Below are 22,341 nucleotides of genomic sequence, written 5' to 3'. Positions count from 1 at the left end.
AATAATATACTTTAAATTCACAGTAAATGGAGAAATTCCCCTCTATTTCTACCATCCAGTGACAACTATCATGTTTTTATGTATCGCCTGCCAGTCTTTTCCTATTTTAGATGCGTATCTGGAAATCTTGTATACTGCCAATTTGAGCGAGGGGAATGTTATGGACTGAATGTCTACATGCCTCCAGAATTTATATGTTGAAGCACTAACCCCTAGTGTGACTATATTTGGAGCTGAGGCCTTTGGGAGGTAATCAGGATTAGGTGGGGTCATGAAAATGGAGCTCTCATGATGGGATTAGCACCCTCATAAGAAGGGATACCAGAGAGCTTGTTTTCTCTCTCTGCCATGTGAGAACACAGCAAGAAGGTAGCCATCTGCAAGCCAGGAATAGAGCTCTCACAGGAATCCAACCATGTTGCCACCCTGATCTCAGACTTCCAGCCTACAGAACTGTGAGAAAATAAATTTCTGTTTTTTAAACCACCCAGTCTGTGGTATTTTGTTATAGCAGGCCAAGCTGACGAATGTAGGGAGTCTTCCTTAGTGACTCATTTGCGTTCTAAGCTGTGATAACTGTAGATAAAAAGAGCAGCAATAATGAGAAGGCTATGGAAAAAAAAAAAAAAAAAAAACTTCCAGAAGTTCATAAGAGCCTTCATAAATAAATGAGTCATTTTAAATCAAGATTTTTTCTGACTATAAAATTGACATGCTCATAGAAAACTTGAAAAGCCACATAGATAATTATGATGCCCACCCCAATCACATCACTCCAACCTACCCACTAGTAACAATTTTATTTACCCCCATGAAGGCCTTAAGACTACATGATTTCTTTAAAACATATTAAAAGATAGATCTCTATTAAAACTAATCAATATAATATAGATTTCCCCTCTTTATTGAGATACAATCTTTCAGCATTTACAAATATCTAAGTGCAATCTTTAAAAGAGTTAACTGTAAATTAAGTGTGAAAGGGCCAACATTCCTTTCCTTTTTCTTTTTTTTGAAATTCTCATAATTTTAATGGTCAATAGCTTCTGGTTGGCTCTGGATGGTACAGGTAAACAACATACTTAATGACACCACCACCACCACCACCCCCGGCGCATTCACATCCCCACTGTAGCATTGCTTCCATCACATCCTGCTGCCTGGTCAGACTTCCACAGCCTCAGGCCCCCGTGGGTTACGGAAATCCACATCTTAGTGTGATGAGCTAAAAAAAAAAACCCTGGTACACTTGTGATCTGTTATTTCTTTAAAATAACAAACGTGAAGCCAGATGCCTACCCGGGCTCCGCTGCCTCACAGAGCAGCACGGGTGCTATGCCACCTCGCGGGCCGGGCTGCCTGCTCCCCCTACTCCGCCCCGATCATACAGCGCAGAGCTCGTAAATCTTCTTGACGTAGTACACCAGAGCCGCCAGTGCTATCGTGTTGTGCAGTCTCTTCCTGTGCAAGTCGTCCTTCAGGACCAGCACCACCAGGGTGGAGGAGGTGAGTGTGTGCAGGGGCAGCCGGGACAGTCTGTAGGCGTCGTACTCCACCAGGTACTTGCAGCAGGGGTCGAACTGCCAGGAGATGCCGTAGAGGGTGCAGGAGGCCTGGCTCAGCACACCCGCGGGCAGCGAGATATCGTGGGAGTAATCCAGGGGCGGCGCCAGCGGGGTGAAGAGGCAGGCGGTGTCCGCCAGCACGGTGGTCTTGTGCAGGCAGTTGCCCACGGTGATCCAGCGGCCAAAATCTTCTGAGATTTCAGATTCAAGTCTAAAGTAACTATATTTACATGTATATACGTATGTATATATACATGTATAAATATGTTGTGTACTGCAATACGCTTTGTAGTCCCATATTTTACAACTTAAATTCTTGATAGCGTTTGTTAAAATTTCAGGTCTTAATCATGCAGGCAAGGGGAAAAGAAACCCTCAGCTTTCCTCTCAGTCAATTTCTAAGGCCTTAAGTTAGCAATGACCACAGCTGCCAACTTCTAAATGGGTTAAAAAGGAGCTTTTCACTGGACTTCTAAAAATTACATACTGCTAAAGAAAGATCAGAATGGAGTTAGAAACATAGAAAATCCTATTGACCTATATATATCCGAGTTAAAAGTCTCACCAAATGGTGGAACACATTTTAAAAATAATATTTTAACTTTTACTAATTTTCTTAAATTAACCAGCCTTTGTATTTCCTCCCAAACTTATTTTACTTTAGCCACAGATGTCCCAAAATACCAAAAAAAAAAAAGAAAGAAAAAAAGAAGATGAAAGAAAGAAAAATGTATATTGTGGAAATCACTTTAATAAGGATCTGTTTCTTCTGCCCTTATTTATATTTCTGTTCTTACAATAAGAAGTCAATTTCAAGAACCCATACCTAAAATCATAAGCATAGAGAAAAGGAGATGGGAGAATATCAGTAAGATCTAGGGAGGAGAAGAGATGCAAAATACACAGACATATTAGATGATCTATTGATTCTGCCCAAGAAGATATTCAAAATGCTGAACCAGAGAAAGACATGAGGGGGCTTCCCTTCCCTGGTAGCGCAGTGGTTGAGAGTCCGCCTGCCGATGCAGGGGACACGGGTTCGTGCCCCGGTCCGGGAAGATCCCACGTGCCGCAGAGTGGCTGGGCCCGTGAGCCATGGCCGCTGAGCCTGCGCGTCCGGAGCCTGTGCTCCACAACGGGAGAGGCCACAACAGTGAGAGGCACGTGTACCGCCCCCCACAAAAAAAAAAAAAAAAAACAGAGAAAGACATGAGGAAATATAAGCATGAAAAATAAAGGCAAAGAAAATGACTGCCATGGTCACACCTTCTCTACTGTTTCAGTTTGAGGAATTCAGGGAGAATAAATTTTATTTTTCTTTTTTTAAAACCTCTAAAACTAAGATAAGTGACTAAAAACATATTTAAGGAGGACTACAGAAGGAAACTATCTCACAAGTCCTGATATGGCTCAATGTTGTACATGGATGTTGCCTTTCAAAATAGATACTAACTGCACATGCTCAGTAACTCAAGCACTGGTCCAGAATAGAGAGAAAAAATACTTAAGACATATGCTGTAACATCCTGAAAAGTGGAGTTTTAGAAGGCAGAGCAACATTTTATTCCCAATCGCCAAAGAATCTTCATAGGAATATCTTTAAATGTTATTTATAACTGATATTCTAAAATAAGTTGTGTAGTGAGATCTTCAAATACTCATCTAGATTGTGTTTCACAAAGAAGCAAGCTCTCAAAGCAGATAACTGTAGGCCTTCCTTAGAGATGGGGTAAGTGAAATACAACATAAAACAGCTTTTCCCGAAGTGCACAGAACCCAAATGCTCTGTGAAAAGGGGCTTGCAGGGTCAAGTAAGTTTGAGAAATGATTACTGGGGATTCCCAATGCATATTAGCATTAATCACTCTGGGAAGTCCTACAGCAAAGTATTCTATTTACTTTTATTTTTTCCAATATTATTCCTCTAGAAGTCAATTCTTGGGGAAAAAAATAGAACTTTAATGATGTTAAGCTCGGGGTTATATACTAAAGTGAAGAGTCAAAACAATGATTTGGATTCTTCAAGAGAAAACTTGCCATGATTACCCCCAATTTAAAATAATTGAGGGCTTAAATATCCAGATCACCTTGTCAACTTCTGTCACTCAAGTCATTTACTGAGAGCCTGCTCTGAGCCCAGAGCAATGAAAGAACAGACATAGACTCCCATGCTCCCTGATTCAGCACTCCATGTCTCAGGTGACATTTTTCAAATAGTCTTGAGATCGGAAAAGCATGAAATTGCTTTGCTTTTATAATATTAACATATTTTGGTTAAAGATTGCAAGAATGTGGGGAAAAAAGTTTCGGGGGTGGGGAAATAAACAACTTAAGTGTGTTTGCTTCATTCCCCATTAGTAAGAAAAAATATCTGAATTGAACATCACTTTAAGTTACTCCTTTCTATATATTCATAAAATAATACTTGTAATAATACTTCATTTTATACATCCAGATTATAACTCCTACTTAAAGATTAATACCCAAGACTATTTTATATCCATCATCCAAAAGATGCAAAATAGGTATCTGATGGGCAATCAATCAATCACTGGAATCAAACCCCTAGCAACCATCTACCCAATGGGCCCAGCTTGCTGATTCTGGAATCAGCCATGAATATTAGCAAGCCAACGAGTGCAGGGATTACAGCAATGAGGATGAATGTCAGGTGGAAAGACTAAAATAAGTTTACTTTATCTTTGCTTTTATCTTTTTTTTTTTAATAATCTCTGGATTTTTCTAGGATATGTCTGCTATAGTTGATAATAAATTTAGATACAGGAAGTTCTCTCATTCATTCAACAAATATATACTGAGCATCTATTGGGTACCGGTCACCTTGCCAGGTGTGTGAGATACCAGGTAGGTATGAACAAGATTCATGGGCATACCCCTCTACCATGGAGCACAGTCTAGATCCTTGTTATGCAAAGTGTGGTCCACAGACAGCAGCACTGACATCACCTGAGAGCTTTCTAGGAATGCAGTATCTCAGGCCACAAGTCAGCCAACTACTGAATCTGAATCTCCACTTTCATAAGGTCCTCAGGTGACTTGGGTGTTCTAAATGGCTTTAGGTGTCCAACATATACAAGGGACAAGACTGATCAGTGCAAAAGAGACTAGGACAACTTTACTGGCCAAGTACATTTAGAGAAACATGAAGCTACTCTCAAGAGCTATCCAACTTGGCATAAGTGTACAGCAACCCTAGGAGTAAACTCTCTGGAGAAACTTTGCCAGTAAAGATGCCTTTATTACCCTCTTTGTGTTTGCCAAACATTATGTTCCCCTTAAACAGCAAGAAACAGTTTTCAATTCCTCTCTAGGAACTGTGGACGCTGAAATGGTGAGTGGGTGGAATATCAAAAAAAGCAATATCATTTAGTCACAAAAAGTAACAATTATGTTATTGCTGAGTGTCACAATGTGCTTTCCTTTCAAATACAGGAAGAATTACTGGTTTCATTTTAATATCAGGCCAAGAAAGAAAATACAAGCATTTTTTACAGAGCATGGAACTCGCTGTGATCACATATCAGTCTACGGACATTAATCAACAAACTTAGGGCCAACCGGTTTAAAGAAAAGATGTGATCTAATGTTCAGGAAACATCCCTACATAATTATATTACACTTTATTTAGAATAAAATTCTAGACTACTATAACTGTGTACCACAGAGGCTCTTGAAGGCTTAACTTTTAAAAATCATCTAATTGTAGTTGCAAACATAACTGAGCAGTCTTTGGTCCAGCTATCTGAGTAATGCCCTGCCTTTGGAAGGATTTACTGTGTGGAATTCACCGCAGTTATGTGAGCCCAAGTTAAGCGCTCCACAAAAAAGTCAACTTGGGCCTAAGGCACATTAGGAGGAAAAACAAAAAATCAAAAACTCTTCTTCTTGGCCCTTATCAAACTATAAAAAGATGATGACCTAGATTAGAAGACGACATGGGACACGCTGTTTTCTTGTGTTGCTGTTTTTGTGTTTGTCTGTTTATTCAGATGGTATCTAATTCTTTAGAGCAAAATGTACACACACAGAATCAGGCTGGGCTAGTTCAAATTAAAAGCAATTAGGGTGTTTTTTATTTTAAATTTATTTATTTATTTTTGGCTGCGTTGGGTCTTCGTTGCTGCACGCAGGCTTTCTCTAGTTACAGAGAACGGGGGCTACTCTTCGTTGCGGTGCATGGGCTTCTCACTATGGTGGTTTCTCTTGTTGCAGAGCACGGGCTCTAGGCGCCCAGGCTTCAGTAGCTGTGGCTCACAGGCTCTAGAGCACAGGCTCAGTAGTTGTGGAGCACGGGCTTTGTTGCTCCATGGCATGTGGGATCTTCCCGAACCAGGTCTCGAACCCGTGTCCCCTGCATTGGCAGGTGGATTCTTAACCACTGTGCCACCAGGGAATCCCAATTAGGGTGTTTTGATGTTTCTTTTCATGGTCTCACTGGCCTACTTCTGACTCATTCTTCATGAAGTCCATGCCCCAGGCATGCATCCTGCTGTCCTATCTCTGTACACATTACTAATGACACACAGGGAGAAGATATGACTCTAGTGGTTCTTGCTGGACACTATGTGACCTATGAGGTTTTGGTCTCCATGTATTAATTTGTTGTTGTTGTTAACAGACTCATGTCTAACAAAAAGAGCTAAAGATAAAACAATCCAACTGACCCTTAGAAAGTCACAAACCTGGATGCAAATCAGTTTTTTATGTCTTTGGGCAAGATACTGAGCTTTCCAGAAATAAGACCGTGCTCAAGAGCATGTTATGAAAATTACAAGTGATCTGTAATGCATGAAAAGTACATATCATGGAACTCCCTCAAGAGAATAAAGGGTTGCCATTATAAGCCAACAATAGTATAGAAGTCCCTATCCATCCCCGAGTTCGGTGAGGTACACATGTAAAAGACAGTAGCTTCTATTTTTATTCCACCCTGTTTATCTTCCTGCGTTCCTAACCTTGCTAATGCTATAACCTAAGGTTGTTATGAGACTTAAATGAGTGACAACATGCACACCTTCCAGTATAATACCTAACACACACTACATGCTCTATCCTTCCTTCCTGTTTCCAGCTGCGGCAGTAGCTGTTTCTTTTTTGTCTATTTGCTCAACTTCTTTTTCTTTTAGGAACTACATCTCCCCAACTCCCTGTGGTTTTAGTGGGGTTTTCTAGTCTGACCCACAGTGGCAAGCACCATGGATCCTCTGGACGCTGACTGATCCAGGGGTGAATTCATTAAGCCATCAAGGCCAATCAGAGTTCTTTGAGGGGACTGACACAAAATCAAGGACCCCTCCTTTTGTGAGATTATGAATGATAAGAAAAATATGGGCCTGTGGCTTGTTGTGGCCTTCTGTGATACCATGTATTAAGAATCTGCCTGGGCTTCCCTGGTGGCACAGTGGTTGGGAGTCCGCCTGTCGATGCAGGGGACACGGGTTTGTGCCCCGGTCCAGGAGGCTCCCACATGCCGCAGAGTGGCTGGGCCCGTGAGCCATGGCCGCTGAGCCTGCGCGTCCAGAGCCTGTGCTCTGCAACGGGAAAGGCCACAACAGTGAGAGGTCTCGTACCGCACACAAAAAAAAGAATCTGCCTAAATGATGGGGCCTTATAATATCATTTGAACAGCTAGGTCTATCTGAATCATCTACTCTCCATAACACCAAAATACAGTAGCAGGGTTACATTCACTTGTAACCACAAGAGTACAATACACAAGAAACAGTGTGAAAGATAACAAAAAATATAGTTAGACATAATATTTTATAAGAACACAGGCAAGTCAGAAATGGGCAATACCACCATAGAAGAGTCAAGAAATCTCCAGAAAGCACAGGACTCTAATATGGGATATGGAGATAGATAAGAACAGGATTATCAAGAGAATTAAATGTTTTCCAGCCAGAAGTAATAATACTTGCAAAGTCAAGAGCACTCAATGTGATGTCCAGCACATAATATTTAATTAATATAAGTTGAAGGAATAACAGAACAAGTATGGACCATGTATCAAGGAAGAGTAAGACAGGACTGATTAAAAAGTATAGATCACTTTTAGTTGCAGTGAAGTAGGAAATCAAAGGAAGATGGGCTGAATGATAAGCAGTCTTCAGAATCAAGCAAGGAGTCTGCACTTGAATCTGACTGGGAATCATTTATAAACTGGTAAAAAGAAGGCAATAAGGGGCTTCCCTGGTGGCGCAGTGGTTGAGAGTCCGCCTGCCGACGCAGGGGACACGGGTTCGTGCCCCGGTCCGGGAAGATCCCACATGCCGCGGAGCGGTTGGGCCCGTGAGCCATGGCCGCTGAGCCTGCGCGTCCGGAGCCTGTGTTCCGCAACGGGAGAGGCCACAACAGTGAGAGGTCCGCGTACCGCAAAAAAAAAAAAAAGAAGGCAATAAGATGGCTTCGGGAAGTTAATAATAAAAACCAAAGCTAAAATGGAAGTTGCAACACTAGAAATGATGGTGAGAGAATTCTCAGATATAGTTGAGAATCAAGTATAGTAAAAACAGTGGAGGAATCACCAAAAGAAAGATGAGTAAAAATTGATGGAAATCATGAAAAGGTTGCAGAGAATAAGAGAGAGTGAAGTTTCAAGAAAGAAAGGGAGTCAAAGAAAGGTTTGAAGACAGTGAAGACTAAGAAAAAAATTAGGATATCACTGCGGACATAAAGGCAGTTTCAATGGAGTTGTGTTATCTTAATTGGAAACTGAATCCCAGTGTTTTAAATCCCAGAGTCAGGGGTGATTGCTGAGTCATTCAACAACAGTACTGCACAGGGCAAGAACCAACCAGAACAGATGCCACCTGGAGCACAGAAACCAGGTCTGGCAAGTCCCTGTGCGGACAGGGGTTAACTCTTTAGTTGCTGGATTTGGGGGGTCCCAGGGTAAGAGCTAGAGTGGGACAGGTACTCTGAGGGTTTGGGGTAACCATAGAACTATTTCAATATCTTAACAATCAGTATAGCTATACCTGTGCCTCTCAGTTGAGTATCAGCCCTACATAGAAAGCTGCTGCAATTAATAGTGAGAGTTTCCTACGTTTGCAATGCATGGAAGGGAGCACTGGCTAACCCAAAACCATATCCATGTGCCTGTGAGACAGCCTAATACAGAGCCTCTCCAGTACCAACCTGTGGACTAGGTGCATCAGAAACTACTTTTTTGTGGTTGTGTGTGTGTGTGTGTGTGTGTGTGTGTGCATATATGTGTGTGTGTGTGTGTGTGTTTTAACTAACAATGACTTGGCCTCTAAAGACATTCCCTTTAAGGACAGGGTGACACAAAGCTCTGTATCTATTTGCAAGTTCCTTGGGCTGGGGAAAAACACATCAAAAGATTTTTTTTATGCCTACATTTTCTTCCCCATTTATGCTACAATATAAATATGTATGCATTATCTGAATATACAGACAGGAATAGCATAGGACAGAAGCAAACAATGTTTCTCCATTCTGGTACTAAAAACGGATTAATAACAACATCAGCATGTTGTTGTATAGAACAATAACAACATGTGTATTGATTACGAAGGCAAGCACTGTGCTAGAAAATCTCATTTAATCTTGCCCATAACCCTATGAATTAAGTATTTATTTTACCTACTTTATAGGTCAGGATATCCACAAAAGGGAAATAACTTGCCTAAGATTTTCTCTTTTGTTGAAATAACTTTCTGGGCTCAAGAGGGTGCCTTATCAACAAACCAAAACTTTTAACTTCCATGTGCCTGTAAATGTTCTACTAGACCAGAAACACAGTATATCCAGTCAGCCAATCCCCAAACACTAAACCAACTCTGGGCTCGAAACTTATTCCCTTATTCCTTTTCACCTCAAACAAGGTTGACTATGCCGCCCCAGCCAATCAGATGCTTTCTATTTTTCTCTTCCTTGTTCTCTTTTCCTTATCCTGTAAAACCTTCCTACCTTCCACCCCATTTTGCAGTTCTCCAAATGAAGACTGCCTGCTTCATGATAACACTTCACCAAGTGTTTGTTTGTATCACTGTAATTATCTTCTCTAATCATTTTTTAAACACCTTTCACAAACTGGAATGATTCCCTCCACATAGCCTTCCCTTGAATAGGAGGCCACACACTGTGACCTTGCTGTTCCCAGGACAACCTCAGGACAGACTGGCCTCAGAGACAGTCAGCCACCTAGAAGCTGGGCTCTTTTGGTCCTTTCCTCCACACAGTACTTTTAGCCTTTAAAGATCACAGAGCAAGGTCAAAAGGAAACAGTGAAGATGTTGGGAAGAGAGGAAAAGGAGGAGGAGGAAGAAATTTCAGAAACTGCTTCCAGATGACAGGGTAGCCCCTCGGTGTATGCAGCCTGCCCTCCCAAGGCTGGATCCATGTTATCTTTCACAAACATCTGAATACAAAGAATGCTTGAATTCCCAGAAATTCAATGAAATACTACTTTGCAAAATTGTGAATGCATTTCAGGGAGTAATAAAAAGACGGGACACCTGACACTTCTATTCTCTTCCAACACTCTTTGGGAAAAGATCAGGTGAAGAAGTTCTCCTTACTGGCCTTCTAGCAACCTGAACTCACTCTTCCAATTCCTTTTAACACTCCCCCAAAGCCCCCAACAGCCCTGGTTTGGGGCCTCATTCTCAGGATCTCCAAAACATACTGCAAATCCTTCTATGTTCAACAAGCTTGTCTCATGGAAAAAGCAACAGGCGGCAGAGGAATTCAGGCCACCCCAAGTCACCAACAAGGCCTGAGGGATGTGGAAAGTGGACCATGCCTTAGGGATGAGGCATGTGACGGCCGGTACACTGTCATTACTGAAAGTTGAAGGGGGAGTTCACTTGAGGCCTGTGGTTGACTTCTCAACTCTGCTGGAGGGGGGTGCGCACGTCAATAAGGAAACTGCAATGCCTAAATAAACAATAAGCTGGGAACCTGAGCACCAGCAAGGGAGAGGGCAGGGGCTGCTGGCCTGAGCAGAGCTGGCCAAGATGGAGCAAACAAAACAAAGCTTTAAACTTTGCAAGAATGCCATGTCAATTCAGACTCCCCAGGCAGGCCCTTTGAGAGCCCAAATTGCCGGTCACCAAACCTCCAGACTCAGTAGAATTTTTAAAGCAGGACACTTTGTTCAATCCCTTCATTTGCCAGATGAGAATAGTGAGAGCCAGAGGGGACAAGTGACTTGCCAAGGACCCAGCAAAGTCCCTGGGTCATTTATTATACCACAGGCCTACTGGGAGTTGCTATTTTTTTCTCCACTGGTTTCTCATTTCAAAGACACTTTTAAAGTCTTTCCACATGCAAACTGTGCTAAATTCAGAGCTAAGACTCTGAAGTAAGCTTGTTAAATTCTTTCTCTCTGGTGGTCCTTGCTCAAAGGTACCACCTCTAGTTTTTTTTTTTTTAAACAGGTAAAATTCAATTTTCAGACTGAAAAGGAAGGGATGGAGAAGCAGAGAATTCCTTGAGCATCTACTGTATGCCAGGATTTTCCCACACCTTAAGACATTTTAATTCCCACCGCAACTCTGCGCAGCCTGGTATCATGGTCCCATCTTACAGAAGAGAAAGCTGGACTTCAGAGAAGCACTAAGTGGCAGGACCAGATTCTCAATTTCCATAAATAACATAACCTTCTCCACTTTGGAGCCTTTTCAGTTCAGCAAAAGAAACCAGAATAGAAGAAACTGTGTATCTTTAAGACTTTTGATAGATGGTTTTTCTTTCAACAAACTTATTGATGTTTTTCCTAAATTATAATTCCTGATCATCCCTATATAATGAATGCACACTACTGAAAACATAAAAATATAGGGGGGAGAAAGAAGAAAAAAATCCTTTCTAATCTCCCCTTCTAGAATTAGTTTCAACATTTTGGTACATTTTTTTCCCCAAGCTTTTATTCCACACTGATAAATATAACCTCTTTATATATTATTAAGACTCTAACTACTATACACCTTAGAAATGCATCTCCTAGTTGGTTATTCTATAATTCATTTTATTTTTTAATCTTTGAGTAACCAAAGTTATTGACCCTTTCTTTTATAATATCTTCATTTTTTAATAATGGCTTTATTGATATACAATATTTATACCATAAAATTCACTTTTTTAAAGTGTACAATTCAGTGATTTATGCAACCATCACCACGATCTAATTCCAGAATAGTTTCATCACCCCAAATTGTTGTACCTATTAGCAGTCACTCCTTTTTCTCCTCTCCCCTTAGCTCCCTGCAACCAGTAATCTACTTTCTATCTCTATGGATAGGCCTATACTGGACATTTCATATAAATGGAATCATATAAGATGCCTTCTGCAACTGGCTTCTCTCATTTAGCATGTTTTCAAGGCTCATCAATGTTATAGCATGTATCAGTCCTTCATTTCTTTTCAGTGCTGAATAATATTCCACTATATGGATATACCATATTTTGTTTATTCATACGAGATAGTGAACATTTGGGTTGCTTTAGGTTTTTGACTATTATTAACAATTATAATATGAACATCTGTGTATAGGTTTTTGTGTGTACACGTTTTCAAGTTGTTTGGGTGTATATGGTAACTCTACATTTAACATTTTGAAGAACTGCCAAATAGTTTTCAAAAATGGACTGAACCATTTTAGATTCCTACCATCAATACATGAGGGTCCAGCTTTTCCACATCTTCCCAGCACTTGTTATTGTCTGTCTTTTTATCTTAGCCATCCTAGTGGGGGCTAAGTTTTATCTAATTGTGGTTTAGATTTGCATTTCCCTTTTGACAAATCACACTGGACATCTTTTCATGTCCTTATTGGCCATTTGCATGTTTCCATTGAAGAAATGCCCATTCAAATCCTTTGCCCAATTTTTAATAGCATTATTTGTCTTTTTATTTTTGAGTTTTTCTTCCTTTATTTTTCAATGAACTTTGTAATTAAAGTATACTATACATAGGAAAGTAGCCAAATCACAGGTTTTCAGTGTGATGAATTATAATAAAGTGAACATGGCTGATTACATACAAACCATAACATAAAATAGAATATTACGTCTACTCCAGAAGCTTCGTTCACTCCCCCTCCCAACCTCCCTACCCTCCCTCCTCCTCCAGATTAACCACTATCCAGACATCTAACACCATTGATTACTATTTTTGGAACACATATAAACAGAATCATATTGTATGTATTCTTTTGTGTCTGGCTTCCTTCTACACCGTTTTGGAGTTATTCAATTATGTTGTTACATGAAGCAATAGCTTGGTCCTTCACATTGCCATATAGCATTTCATTGTATGAATATTTCACTATTTATTTATCCACTCCACTGTTGACAGCTATTTCATTTGTTTCAAGTTTTTGGTTATTCCATATGTAATTATGTTTTGTACCTTCTATTTAAATTAGGTCTTGCTTACCGTTGTTAGATTTGCTCCTAGATATTTTGGGTTTTTTAATACCATCCTAAATTATATTGTTTTCTAAATTTCATTTCATAATTGTTTGTCACTGGTATGCAGATGATTCATTTTTGCATACTGACCAGCTGTTTAAGTTCATTTATTAATCTAGTAGTTTATATATGGATTCATTGAGATTTTTTACACACAAAATTATGGTGCCTGTGAATAAAAGGGTTTTATTTCTTCCTTTATAATTCTTTTACCTAGGATATCCAGAATATTGTTGAGTAGAAATGATAGTAATAGGCATTCTTGTCTAGTTCCTTATGTTATAAGGAAAGCTTAATATATTTTACCATTAAATATGATACTTGCAGTAGCTTTCTTGTATCTACCTCTTATCAGATTAAAATTCTCTCCTAATCTAAGTCTGATAAAAGCGTTTTTTGGGTTTTTTAGCATAAATGAATGTTGCATTTATCAAATGCTTTCTCCACATTCACTGAAATTAATTTTTCTCCTTTATCCTGTTAATGTGGTAAATAACATTGATATCCAAATATTAGTCCAACCCTGCCTTCCTGGAATAAGCACAACTTGGTCGCTGTCACTGCATTCAGTTCACTAGAATATTTTGCACTGATCTTTATGATAGATTGTTTGTAATTTTCCTTTCTTGTAATGGCTTTGTTGGGTATTGATATCAAGGTTATACTGGATTCATAAAATAAAATGGGAAGTGTTTCCTCTTTTTCTATTCTCTGGTATAGTTTCTGTATGACTGATACCGTTTTTTCTTCAAATGTCTAGTAAAATTCATTGAAGAAGCCATCTGGGACTACGGGATTTTTTTGTTTGGTTTGTTTTTTAGATTTTTTTTTTGGTGGTAAGGTTTCAAATCATAGAAACATTTTCTTCAATATACAGGACTACTCAGATATTCTAGATATTCTGTTTCTTCTCATCCAGTTTTGGTAAGTTGTATTTTTAAAAGAATTAATCTAAAATTTCAACTTTATTATCACAATGTTGTTAATAAAATCTGCTGATATTTTTAAAGTCAGTAAGATTGATAGTGATGCCCCCTTTCAATCCTGGTATTGTTTGTCTGTCTCTATTTTTCTCAATGATTCTGACCAGGAGATCTATTAATCTCTTCAAGGAATCAGTGTTTAGCTTTTATATTCCTTTGTTGTATATGTTTGTTTTCTATTTCATTAATTTCAGCTTTTATCTCTATTATTTCTTTTCTCCCACATTCTTATGGTTTCATTTGATGTTCCATTGTTTTTTAAATTTAAAAAGTCTTCTCTCAACCAAACTGAATGACTTGCTCTTCCCCAGACACGTCTCATAATTTCCAACCTCCTTGCCTTTGCTGATATGGTTCCCACTGTTTATAAATAATCCTTCTACCCACTATCAAAATCATGCCATTTTTTTCAAGGCCCTCCCCAAATGCTATCTCCTCCAAGAAGCATTCCCTGTCCCTCTCTTATGTGATATCCTCTGAGTCTCTGCAGCCCATTTTGCTGTTCTTAGGTCACTATTTAGATCCAGGCTTATATACTCCCTTCCACTAACCCCTTAAAGACTGAGCGCTCACTTTTTCTGAAAGGCCCACCATGGTGCTGTATACAATATAGCTGCTTGGTAAGCACTGGTATTTGTAATTCAACTTCAGGAGTTATAGTCACACAAAATAAACCTGTTTATAGCGGGAATTAGCAACTCAGACATTTAGATTCAAACACATATAAGAAGAGTTTGGGCAAAAAAAAAGTCTCACTTTTTTAATCTTTCTTGCTTCTAAATGACAACCATATATCATCCAGAGCTAACATTTAACTTGACATTTTGCTTTTTCTGGCTATCACTTAAAACCCACATTTTTCCCCTTATTTAAGGAAAATAGTTTTAAAAAAAACACAAAACCGTGTCCCATTTAAGTTGAAAGATGAGAAAATGAAGAAATTTCTCAAGAAAAAAAAAAGCTAAAGGATAATTTCTGGTATCCTAAGTGGATAGGGCACATCAAAAACACAGGGCTTTGCAAGTTTAAATGAGTTATGCTCCACACTACTATAAAGGCTTCAGGGCAAGACTTAAAACTCAAGGGAAAAAAACAGGGCATATGTTGGCTGTAGGGTACATATTTGGAGCCCCATGTGCAGGACTGATAACATATACATGTAAAAAGGATGAATCTTGCCTTACAGCGCAATGTACAATATTGCCCCTTTCCAAATACATCAAATAGAACTTTCCAGCTCTCATGAGCTGCCTCAACCTGTTCTATGATGCAAAACTCAGTGCCTAATTTCCAAAGTGTGGAAAGAAAAACTAGTTGAACTGATGGGTCCTCTTCAGTAAAAGCAGACTGGAAGAGTAGAGAGTCTAAGAACTTCAGAGAAGAAACCCATGTTCAAATCTCAGCTGCCAACCTACCAGCTGTACGACCTTGGGCAGGTTGCTCATCTTCTCTAAACCATGGCTTTCTCATCTGTGAAATGGGGCTAATTTTACCTACTCATGGGTCATACGTCAGATGCCTTGCACCTGACTCCACACGTGTGGAGTGGTGTTCGGGCTATAGCTGTCACTGGTGATGCAGGTGGTAATTTTGTTGTTATTGCTGTTTTTCTGTTTAGTAGCCACAAAAGGAGCTATGGCCTATTTTTAAGGCCTAAAAAGCCATCAAACTGGCTTGATTAGAAAAAACGAGGCTTGACACCAATTTGCTACAAACACATCATCTTGGGAGAAGAAACAATGCTGAGTGCAGTGTTTAGACTCAGATAAGTAACAGTTCAAAATATGGATGAAATAAACCAGGGTAGGCCCTAGAGCCAAAGAAAACATTTAAGCCACTTCATGGTATTCCTGACCAGATCCCAAGACTCAAATTAAATTCACACTAGGAAATGGGATACTTTCAATGGCCAAGGTTGGAATTTGAAATCTCTCCCTTCCTAGCTATGAGATGTTGGGAAAAGTTACCAAGTAGTTCTTGCCTTCTCCATGTTCCAGTGTATCCCTTCCATGCCTGGTGAAACTGAATTGACTGAATTTGATCAAACACCAAGTTATCTCTTAAGAGAAAATCAACTCAACTACAGGTCAGTCAACCCCATGCAGAAGAACAGCAGACATCTGCCTGAACACGAAGATAAGGCTTGGTTTTTAGTTTTAAAAGCAAAAGATCAACCTCACCATAGAGTTAGCACCTGAATGCAAAGTCATATTCTTTCATCAATAGCACATCTACAAGGCAGCAATTTCGTCAAGCTCAATCTTGAATTGCTTACTACTCAGTTTCCATAGAAAAGCTCATTGGCGTAAATGTTACACAAGAACCACCACTCATGACACACAAGTGCAGCGGCTGGTCATGTGACGAGAAACCTAAATAACTACAATTCTCACTTCAGTTACCACAGAAATATTGTCACATAGTCACATTATACTCCTCACTTCTCAATCCACTTTAGTTAACAAGTTCACCAGATCAAGTACATTTTCTGTGACTCTTACTAAAACGCTTATGTCACTCATGTATGTCCCATTTGATAAATTCTGCTGAATTCAGTGCTAGCATAAAGTTTGTTTTTCTTAATGAATGTCATTTAATTTATTAAAGCAAATGAGAATTAGGAAATTCCATGCTTTTTCTTACAGCCTGAGCTGTTAAATTTGGAGTGAAGGTTTATGCTCCATTCTCAGTAATTATTATTATTATTCTAGGGTTGGTTCATTTTTTTGCATTTTTTAAAAACACAACTTTCTCCCTGTCCCTTCCTTCTGTGATTATTGGAGATGCTGCAGCCATCTTGCTCAGACAGGCAGAAAGGGGCTGTCTGAAAACAGAGCTCATGTGAAGAAAGCTAAAATAAGAGATGGAATGAGAGAAAATGGAATCTGTTAACATCTTTTGAGCCCCAGGATCAAGCTATGCCTGAAGCAATACCGGTTTTTCCAGTTAAGTGGAAAGGGTACACTCCTTTTAGGCTTTAGCCATTTTGAATTAGATTTTCATTCACTTAGAAGTTTTAACTAACAAAGAAAAAAAAATTTGAGATTATCTGACAAGTACTGTCACTACTCTAATCCATTTTTGTTAAAAAAAAAAAAAAGAAAAAGTTGGGGGGGACTTCCCTGGTGGTGCAGTGTTTAAGAATCCGCCTGCCAATGCAGGGGACATGGGTTCATTCCCCGGTCCAGAAGATCCCACATGTCGCGAAGCAACTAAGCCCGTGCGCCACAACTACTGAGCCTGCTCTCTAGAGCCTGTGAGCCACAACTACTGAAGCCTGTGTGCATAGAGCCTGTGCTCTCCAACAAGAGAAGCCACTGCAATGAGAAGCCCGCACACCGCAACGAAGAGTAGCCCCCGCTCGCCACAACTAGAGAAAGCCCGCACACAGCAACGAAGACCCAACGCAGCCAAAAATAAATAAAATTTTTTTTAAAAACTGGATAGAGCTTTATGAATGAACCCAAGAAAGTAAAACTTTTGTTTATGTCATGTCAAATTTATAATAAAAGTAGGTTAAAAACACATTCTTTCAAAGGAATTAACATTAAAGAAAAAAGAGGAAAGAAGCCCTTTTAACTACCTTTTTATTGACAGTTCTCCATAAGAGCAGAAAAGAGAAGCTAAGAATCTTTAGACACAAAAGCAAGAAACGGAGGAGTACTGCAACATTTACGAGAAAACTAACTTTTCTGAAAAACACATGCAATGTTCTAAGTACAAACCTGGAACATACCTGCCAGACCAAACCAAGATCAAAATTAAAACTTGCAGCTTCCTGCAGTAAGATACATCACAAATAACTTCATTCGCTTTGCTTCCTTTTATTTTCATTCAGGTGACTTTACCCTCCCTGGTTCAACTGGCTGGCAGCAGCTGTGATGGCTGCAAGTGAATTGCCCCCACTTTGGTGTGTGCAGATGGCCCTCCCTGACAGACATATTTTCACAACTCTAAAAGCCCAGAGGGGTACATAGAGATCTACTAGAACTACCAGACTGTGGTTCTAAAAGTGCTTTCATTTGGACAAGATTTCACAGATGTTCACAACAAACACCTTTCTTGAGTTGATGCAAAGCATATTTTTGGAGAAGATGAGGAGTCACAATTTCACCCTCAGTTTCTCTAAGAAGCAAGGGAAAAGTAGGGGTAAGTTCTAAACCTTAACTCGTGTCATCTCCCTGAAACTAAAGGTTCAAATTACTCTAGGAAAGCTCCTTTTAACTTCAGATTTTGCCAAGGCACTAGATGATATTGATGTTTACCCAAGGTGTTTAAATTAAAATACAACCAATGTCTCAAGTCCCACCCATCAGGTTTAAGGGTCGGTTCTATTTGGTAGTCAACCCTAAGTCTTGTAAAATATGGCTTTCCAATATTCCCTCCAATTTCAAACAGATATAATATACAAAATCAGAAGAGATCACAGGCTCTGTCACAACCTACACACATGGCTGAGGAGATGACCCTCTACCAGCTGCCTCCATAACTCAATTTATGCATGTTAAGTATAGATGCTAATGGGACCCAGACTTCTCCACTGACAAAACAGAAGGCAGTGCTTTGTAAATTAACACACAACCAAAAGACAATAGAAAAACTCCAGGCTCAGTTCCCTGACAAGTATATAAGTATATTGACTATCAATGTCCTAAAAATAAATGTGTTCTTCTACAAATCAGGATCACTGGCATCCATTAAAAAAAAAAAAACCCTCTGGACTCAATTTACTGATAACATATGGATGTGAATGTGCCCTAAAAATTATATTTTATGCCTTCTCATGTAGATAGCCTAAATGAGTGCTTTATTTACTATTTTTTGTTTTCTAATAAAACATATGATGCTAAAAAAGAGTAAGCTATAATCAGAGTTTCTACTTATAAAAGTCACAAAAAATTACTAATTGTACAGAGAACTTTATCAGGAAAATGCCCACTACTCTGGGATAGATGTCATTCCTGGTTTCTCCAAAGGTTTTTGAAACTCAATCTTTACTTCTTTTTTTTTGTTTTTAAAGATAATTAGGAAATAGTTTTATATACATCCTCTTCTATTACTAATTGTGCTGGAACTGGGGAGGGAGGTATGGAGGTGGGTAGAAGGAGGACTAAATGACTCTTTGCAAAAAAAATAAAATAAAATCTTTTGTCTTGTCTTTTTTTCTTTTAAGACTTAGCCAAGTTTCAAGTTTGGTTCCAATGTGAAGTGAGGATGAAATCTCAGTTATGAGATTCTACACTCCCCCACAAGTATAGAATGGTAAGTTTATTTTCAAAATAGTGCTAAGTAAAAATTACACAAATTCAAAATGAATTGATGAGCCAATATTAGCTTTTTTTAAATCTTACTATCATTTGATCCCTTTGATAATATTTTTCAAACCAATTTGCTACAAATGCAGTATAAGTGCCTTGAATCATGTAACCTCAGTTAGGGGACATAAAGTTTTAAAGCTTTAAATGTTTTAAATGTTTTTAAACATTAAATGTTTTTAATGTTTAATGTTTAAAACATTAAATGTTTTAAAAGTTTTAAAGTTTTAAATGTTCTACATTATTTCCACAAAAATCCACTTGGATGAAGACACTGTCATTGACTAGAAAAAAAAATACGAAGTCAGAATTGTACACACCAGGAAATCAGTAGCTCGTATTAGTTTCTTTTTCCCCAGGACTTGGGAATTTGGGGGCAGACAATTCAAAATCATGTGCTACAAGACAGAAAAATCATTACCCTATCAACAAGTTTCAGAAGTCTTTTGTAGGATGATGGTGACCAGCAAACTCTCAAATGTTAAACTTATGCATGAAATAACCAGATTGCAAACATCATCATTATAAATTTTTTTTCTTCAGGGAACAACGTAAATCAAGAATTATTTATTCTTAAGATAAATACTATTTGCTTCTTTCTGTCAAAAACTAGAAGTAAAAAGACTTCAAATTTCTATCAACTGACAAAGCAACTCGCTTTCATTTAGATCTGTTTCTTTACAGCTTGCTCATCATTATTTACTTCATTATTCTTTAAATGCCCTAAATCCATGCAAGAGGATCTTTGCTTCTTTTAAATATCTCTATGCATCCACTGCTAAATAGAATACCTTGTGAGTATTTAATAAATTATTGTTAATTCCAGACTTGGTTAGGAGAAAATACTGGAGTCATAAGAAAGTATTCTTTGAAAAGTAAATTTTGCTGATAGCATAATTTTAATCATTTAACGCCTCCATTGCATGTACAACAACTTCTCTTTGCAAATCTTAGTTTCTCTAGGTATCTTTTCATTGTAATGTGAATGGGAGGAAAAAAAGAATTACTCTAGCTTTAGAAATTTACTTATAAAGCACATACAAAACCTCTCTTAGGGTTGAAAGCATTGGCTATGCTCTGGAAATCAACCCAGCTCCTTTCAGACAAGGGATACTTGAGCCCTTTATTCTTTTGCCCAGAAAAGGCATCCTAATTAAAGGGCCAATAAATTAAATGCACCAGAGAAGGCCAAAACAAAAAACAAAAAAATCAAGAAGAAAAGCACCCACCAGGGTGTCTAGAGAAAAACACAACGTTCATTTCACATGTTTGTGTTAGGCACCATCAAGTTTAAAACAAACTCCAGGGGAACAGCTGTTTTTGAGAAATGTGAACAGCTCCTACCTTCATTTCAATGACAGTCTGGAGAGCCTTCGTCTTGGCTGGCTCTGGCTGAAGTTGGCTTCTTCGGTGTAATTCCTGGGGAGGAACACGATAGAAATAAGCCTGACGGTTCATCCTTCCGTTATACCATGACCTTTACACAGGTACCACTCAGCCCACCAAGTCCAGGCTTGCTGTGTACAGACATAAACAAGCCACAGGTGCCTCTTCCCCCACCCTCTTTAGCATCCCTCCTGCCTGGAGCCTGCGTTGCGGTGAAAAGCTCCTGGCACATGCGCTATTTCTGAAACTTCCATCAATAATTGATGTCAACTGTGACAAAGCCAGCAAGTAATCATAGTCCAAATACTGTTCAACACTGGGGCTGTTGCCCAGCCATCAAATCATAGTTTAGTAAATTACATTACTCCGTGCTCCCAATACAAACACAGCAAGGAAACGGAGGAAAGAAAATGACTAACGTAGTTGCAAATCTGCTGCACGGGTGGCATTTTGCTACTGAAGTAGGTTTGAAATGAGCAATTTAAAACATTTTCAGTACAACTGTGTCACTTTTTGGAGTGAATTGGTCTGATGAAACCCTATGAATCTCTTGCTTCCTAATTTACAGTTTCAGTCCTTGTTCAAATCACATCTGTATGTGATATGCTTATGCATTCATGATGCCAAGAAATTAAAACTGGCATTAATATCAACAGTGTTAGAGGGGAGAAAAAAATGGTTAAATCCAGATGTAGACCCAGTAACTTCTTCAGGTAAAAAGCAAAAAAACATTACAATTTTAAGCTTCAAGGCTTACTTTTTACATGCCTCTTCTCAAAAAGAAATTAAAAAAGAGTCGGTCAAAACTTTGAAAGATTGATTTGGCAGAAGAGAAGAGATAAAGTTTGTTCAGTTCATGCTTTGATTTCCTTAATGATAATTATCAACACTTTTATGAAAGTAGGCCATGACAGGAGTAAACAAAAGTGCTCATGCATGTCCACACTGCTGATACAATTACTCACCTACAATTACTCACCTAAGTGAGTAATTGCACCTATGGAGCAATTCCATTAAGACTTATTTGACTTATAAGTCACCTATGGATAATTCCATAAGATTTATTTGCTTCCTGAAAAGTCATTTAAAGTCGACATGGAGTAGTTTTAGGTCTTTACATTCCATTGGACCGCCAACATTTCAAAACACAGAAAAGAAAAACCTTGGGTGTTAAAGAAGAGGACAAACATAATTTCTGGCTTTATCTAAGTAAAGACATTAAAATTAACCCTACGTCCACCACTACCATCTACTATCATCACCATTTCATTAAGATAGAACATATTTATGTAAAAATTGTCAGAATAACAGAATTGCACAGAAAAAGATAGTCCTTCCCTGGATTCCAGGATAAGAAAACAGGCAACCTTTCACCCATGTCCTATTACATTGTTCTTATTTTCCAGCAGTCCAAGAAGACTTGGTCAAGGGCCAAGGTGCGTAAGTCTAGAGATCAGTACTGGGGAATTACTGCTACAGCTCTGCACTGTAGCATATTTTCTTCTCAAAGTCATCACTGGCACACAAAACTACTTCTCAGACTTCAATCTGAGCAGAACTAGAATTAGTGCTTCCTCATTGTTCAAAATGGCCTCAACATCAGTTAGGACATTTTTGCCCCTAACGTAT

The 22,341-nt window shown here is 38.8% G+C and overlaps 2 protein-coding genes across 2 annotated transcripts in view; both read right to left on the bottom strand.

Moving 5' to 3' along the window:
- Positions 1-22,341, bottom strand: part of ERC2 (ELKS/RAB6-interacting/CAST family member 2) — a gene marked incomplete at both ends in the record, with an annotated part of 834,864 nt that overhangs the window by 563,521 nt on the left and 249,002 nt on the right. Inside the window, one exon of the mRNA XM_082849011.1 lies at positions 20,671-20,745. Coding sequence (XP_082705137.1) covers positions 20,671-20,745 — 75 coding nt within the window. The remainder of the gene's footprint in view (positions 1-20,670; positions 20,746-22,341) is intronic.
- On the bottom strand, positions 1,383-14,605 carry LOC309966962 (transmembrane protein 11, mitochondrial-like; the record flags this gene model as incomplete). Its single annotated transcript, XM_082847419.1, has 2 exons — positions 1,383-1,756; positions 14,563-14,605. The coding sequence occupies 2 exons, from the start codon at positions 14,603-14,605 to the stop codon at positions 1,383-1,385; spliced, it is 417 nt and encodes a 138-aa protein (XP_082703545.1).

Source organism: Leucopleurus acutus (genome assembly GCF_964270905.1).
Source record: "Leucopleurus acutus genome assembly, chromosome: 10".
NCBI lineage: Eukaryota > Metazoa > Chordata > Mammalia > Artiodactyla > Delphinidae > Leucopleurus > Leucopleurus acutus.
This window is presented reverse-complemented; position numbering and strand designations above follow the sequence as displayed.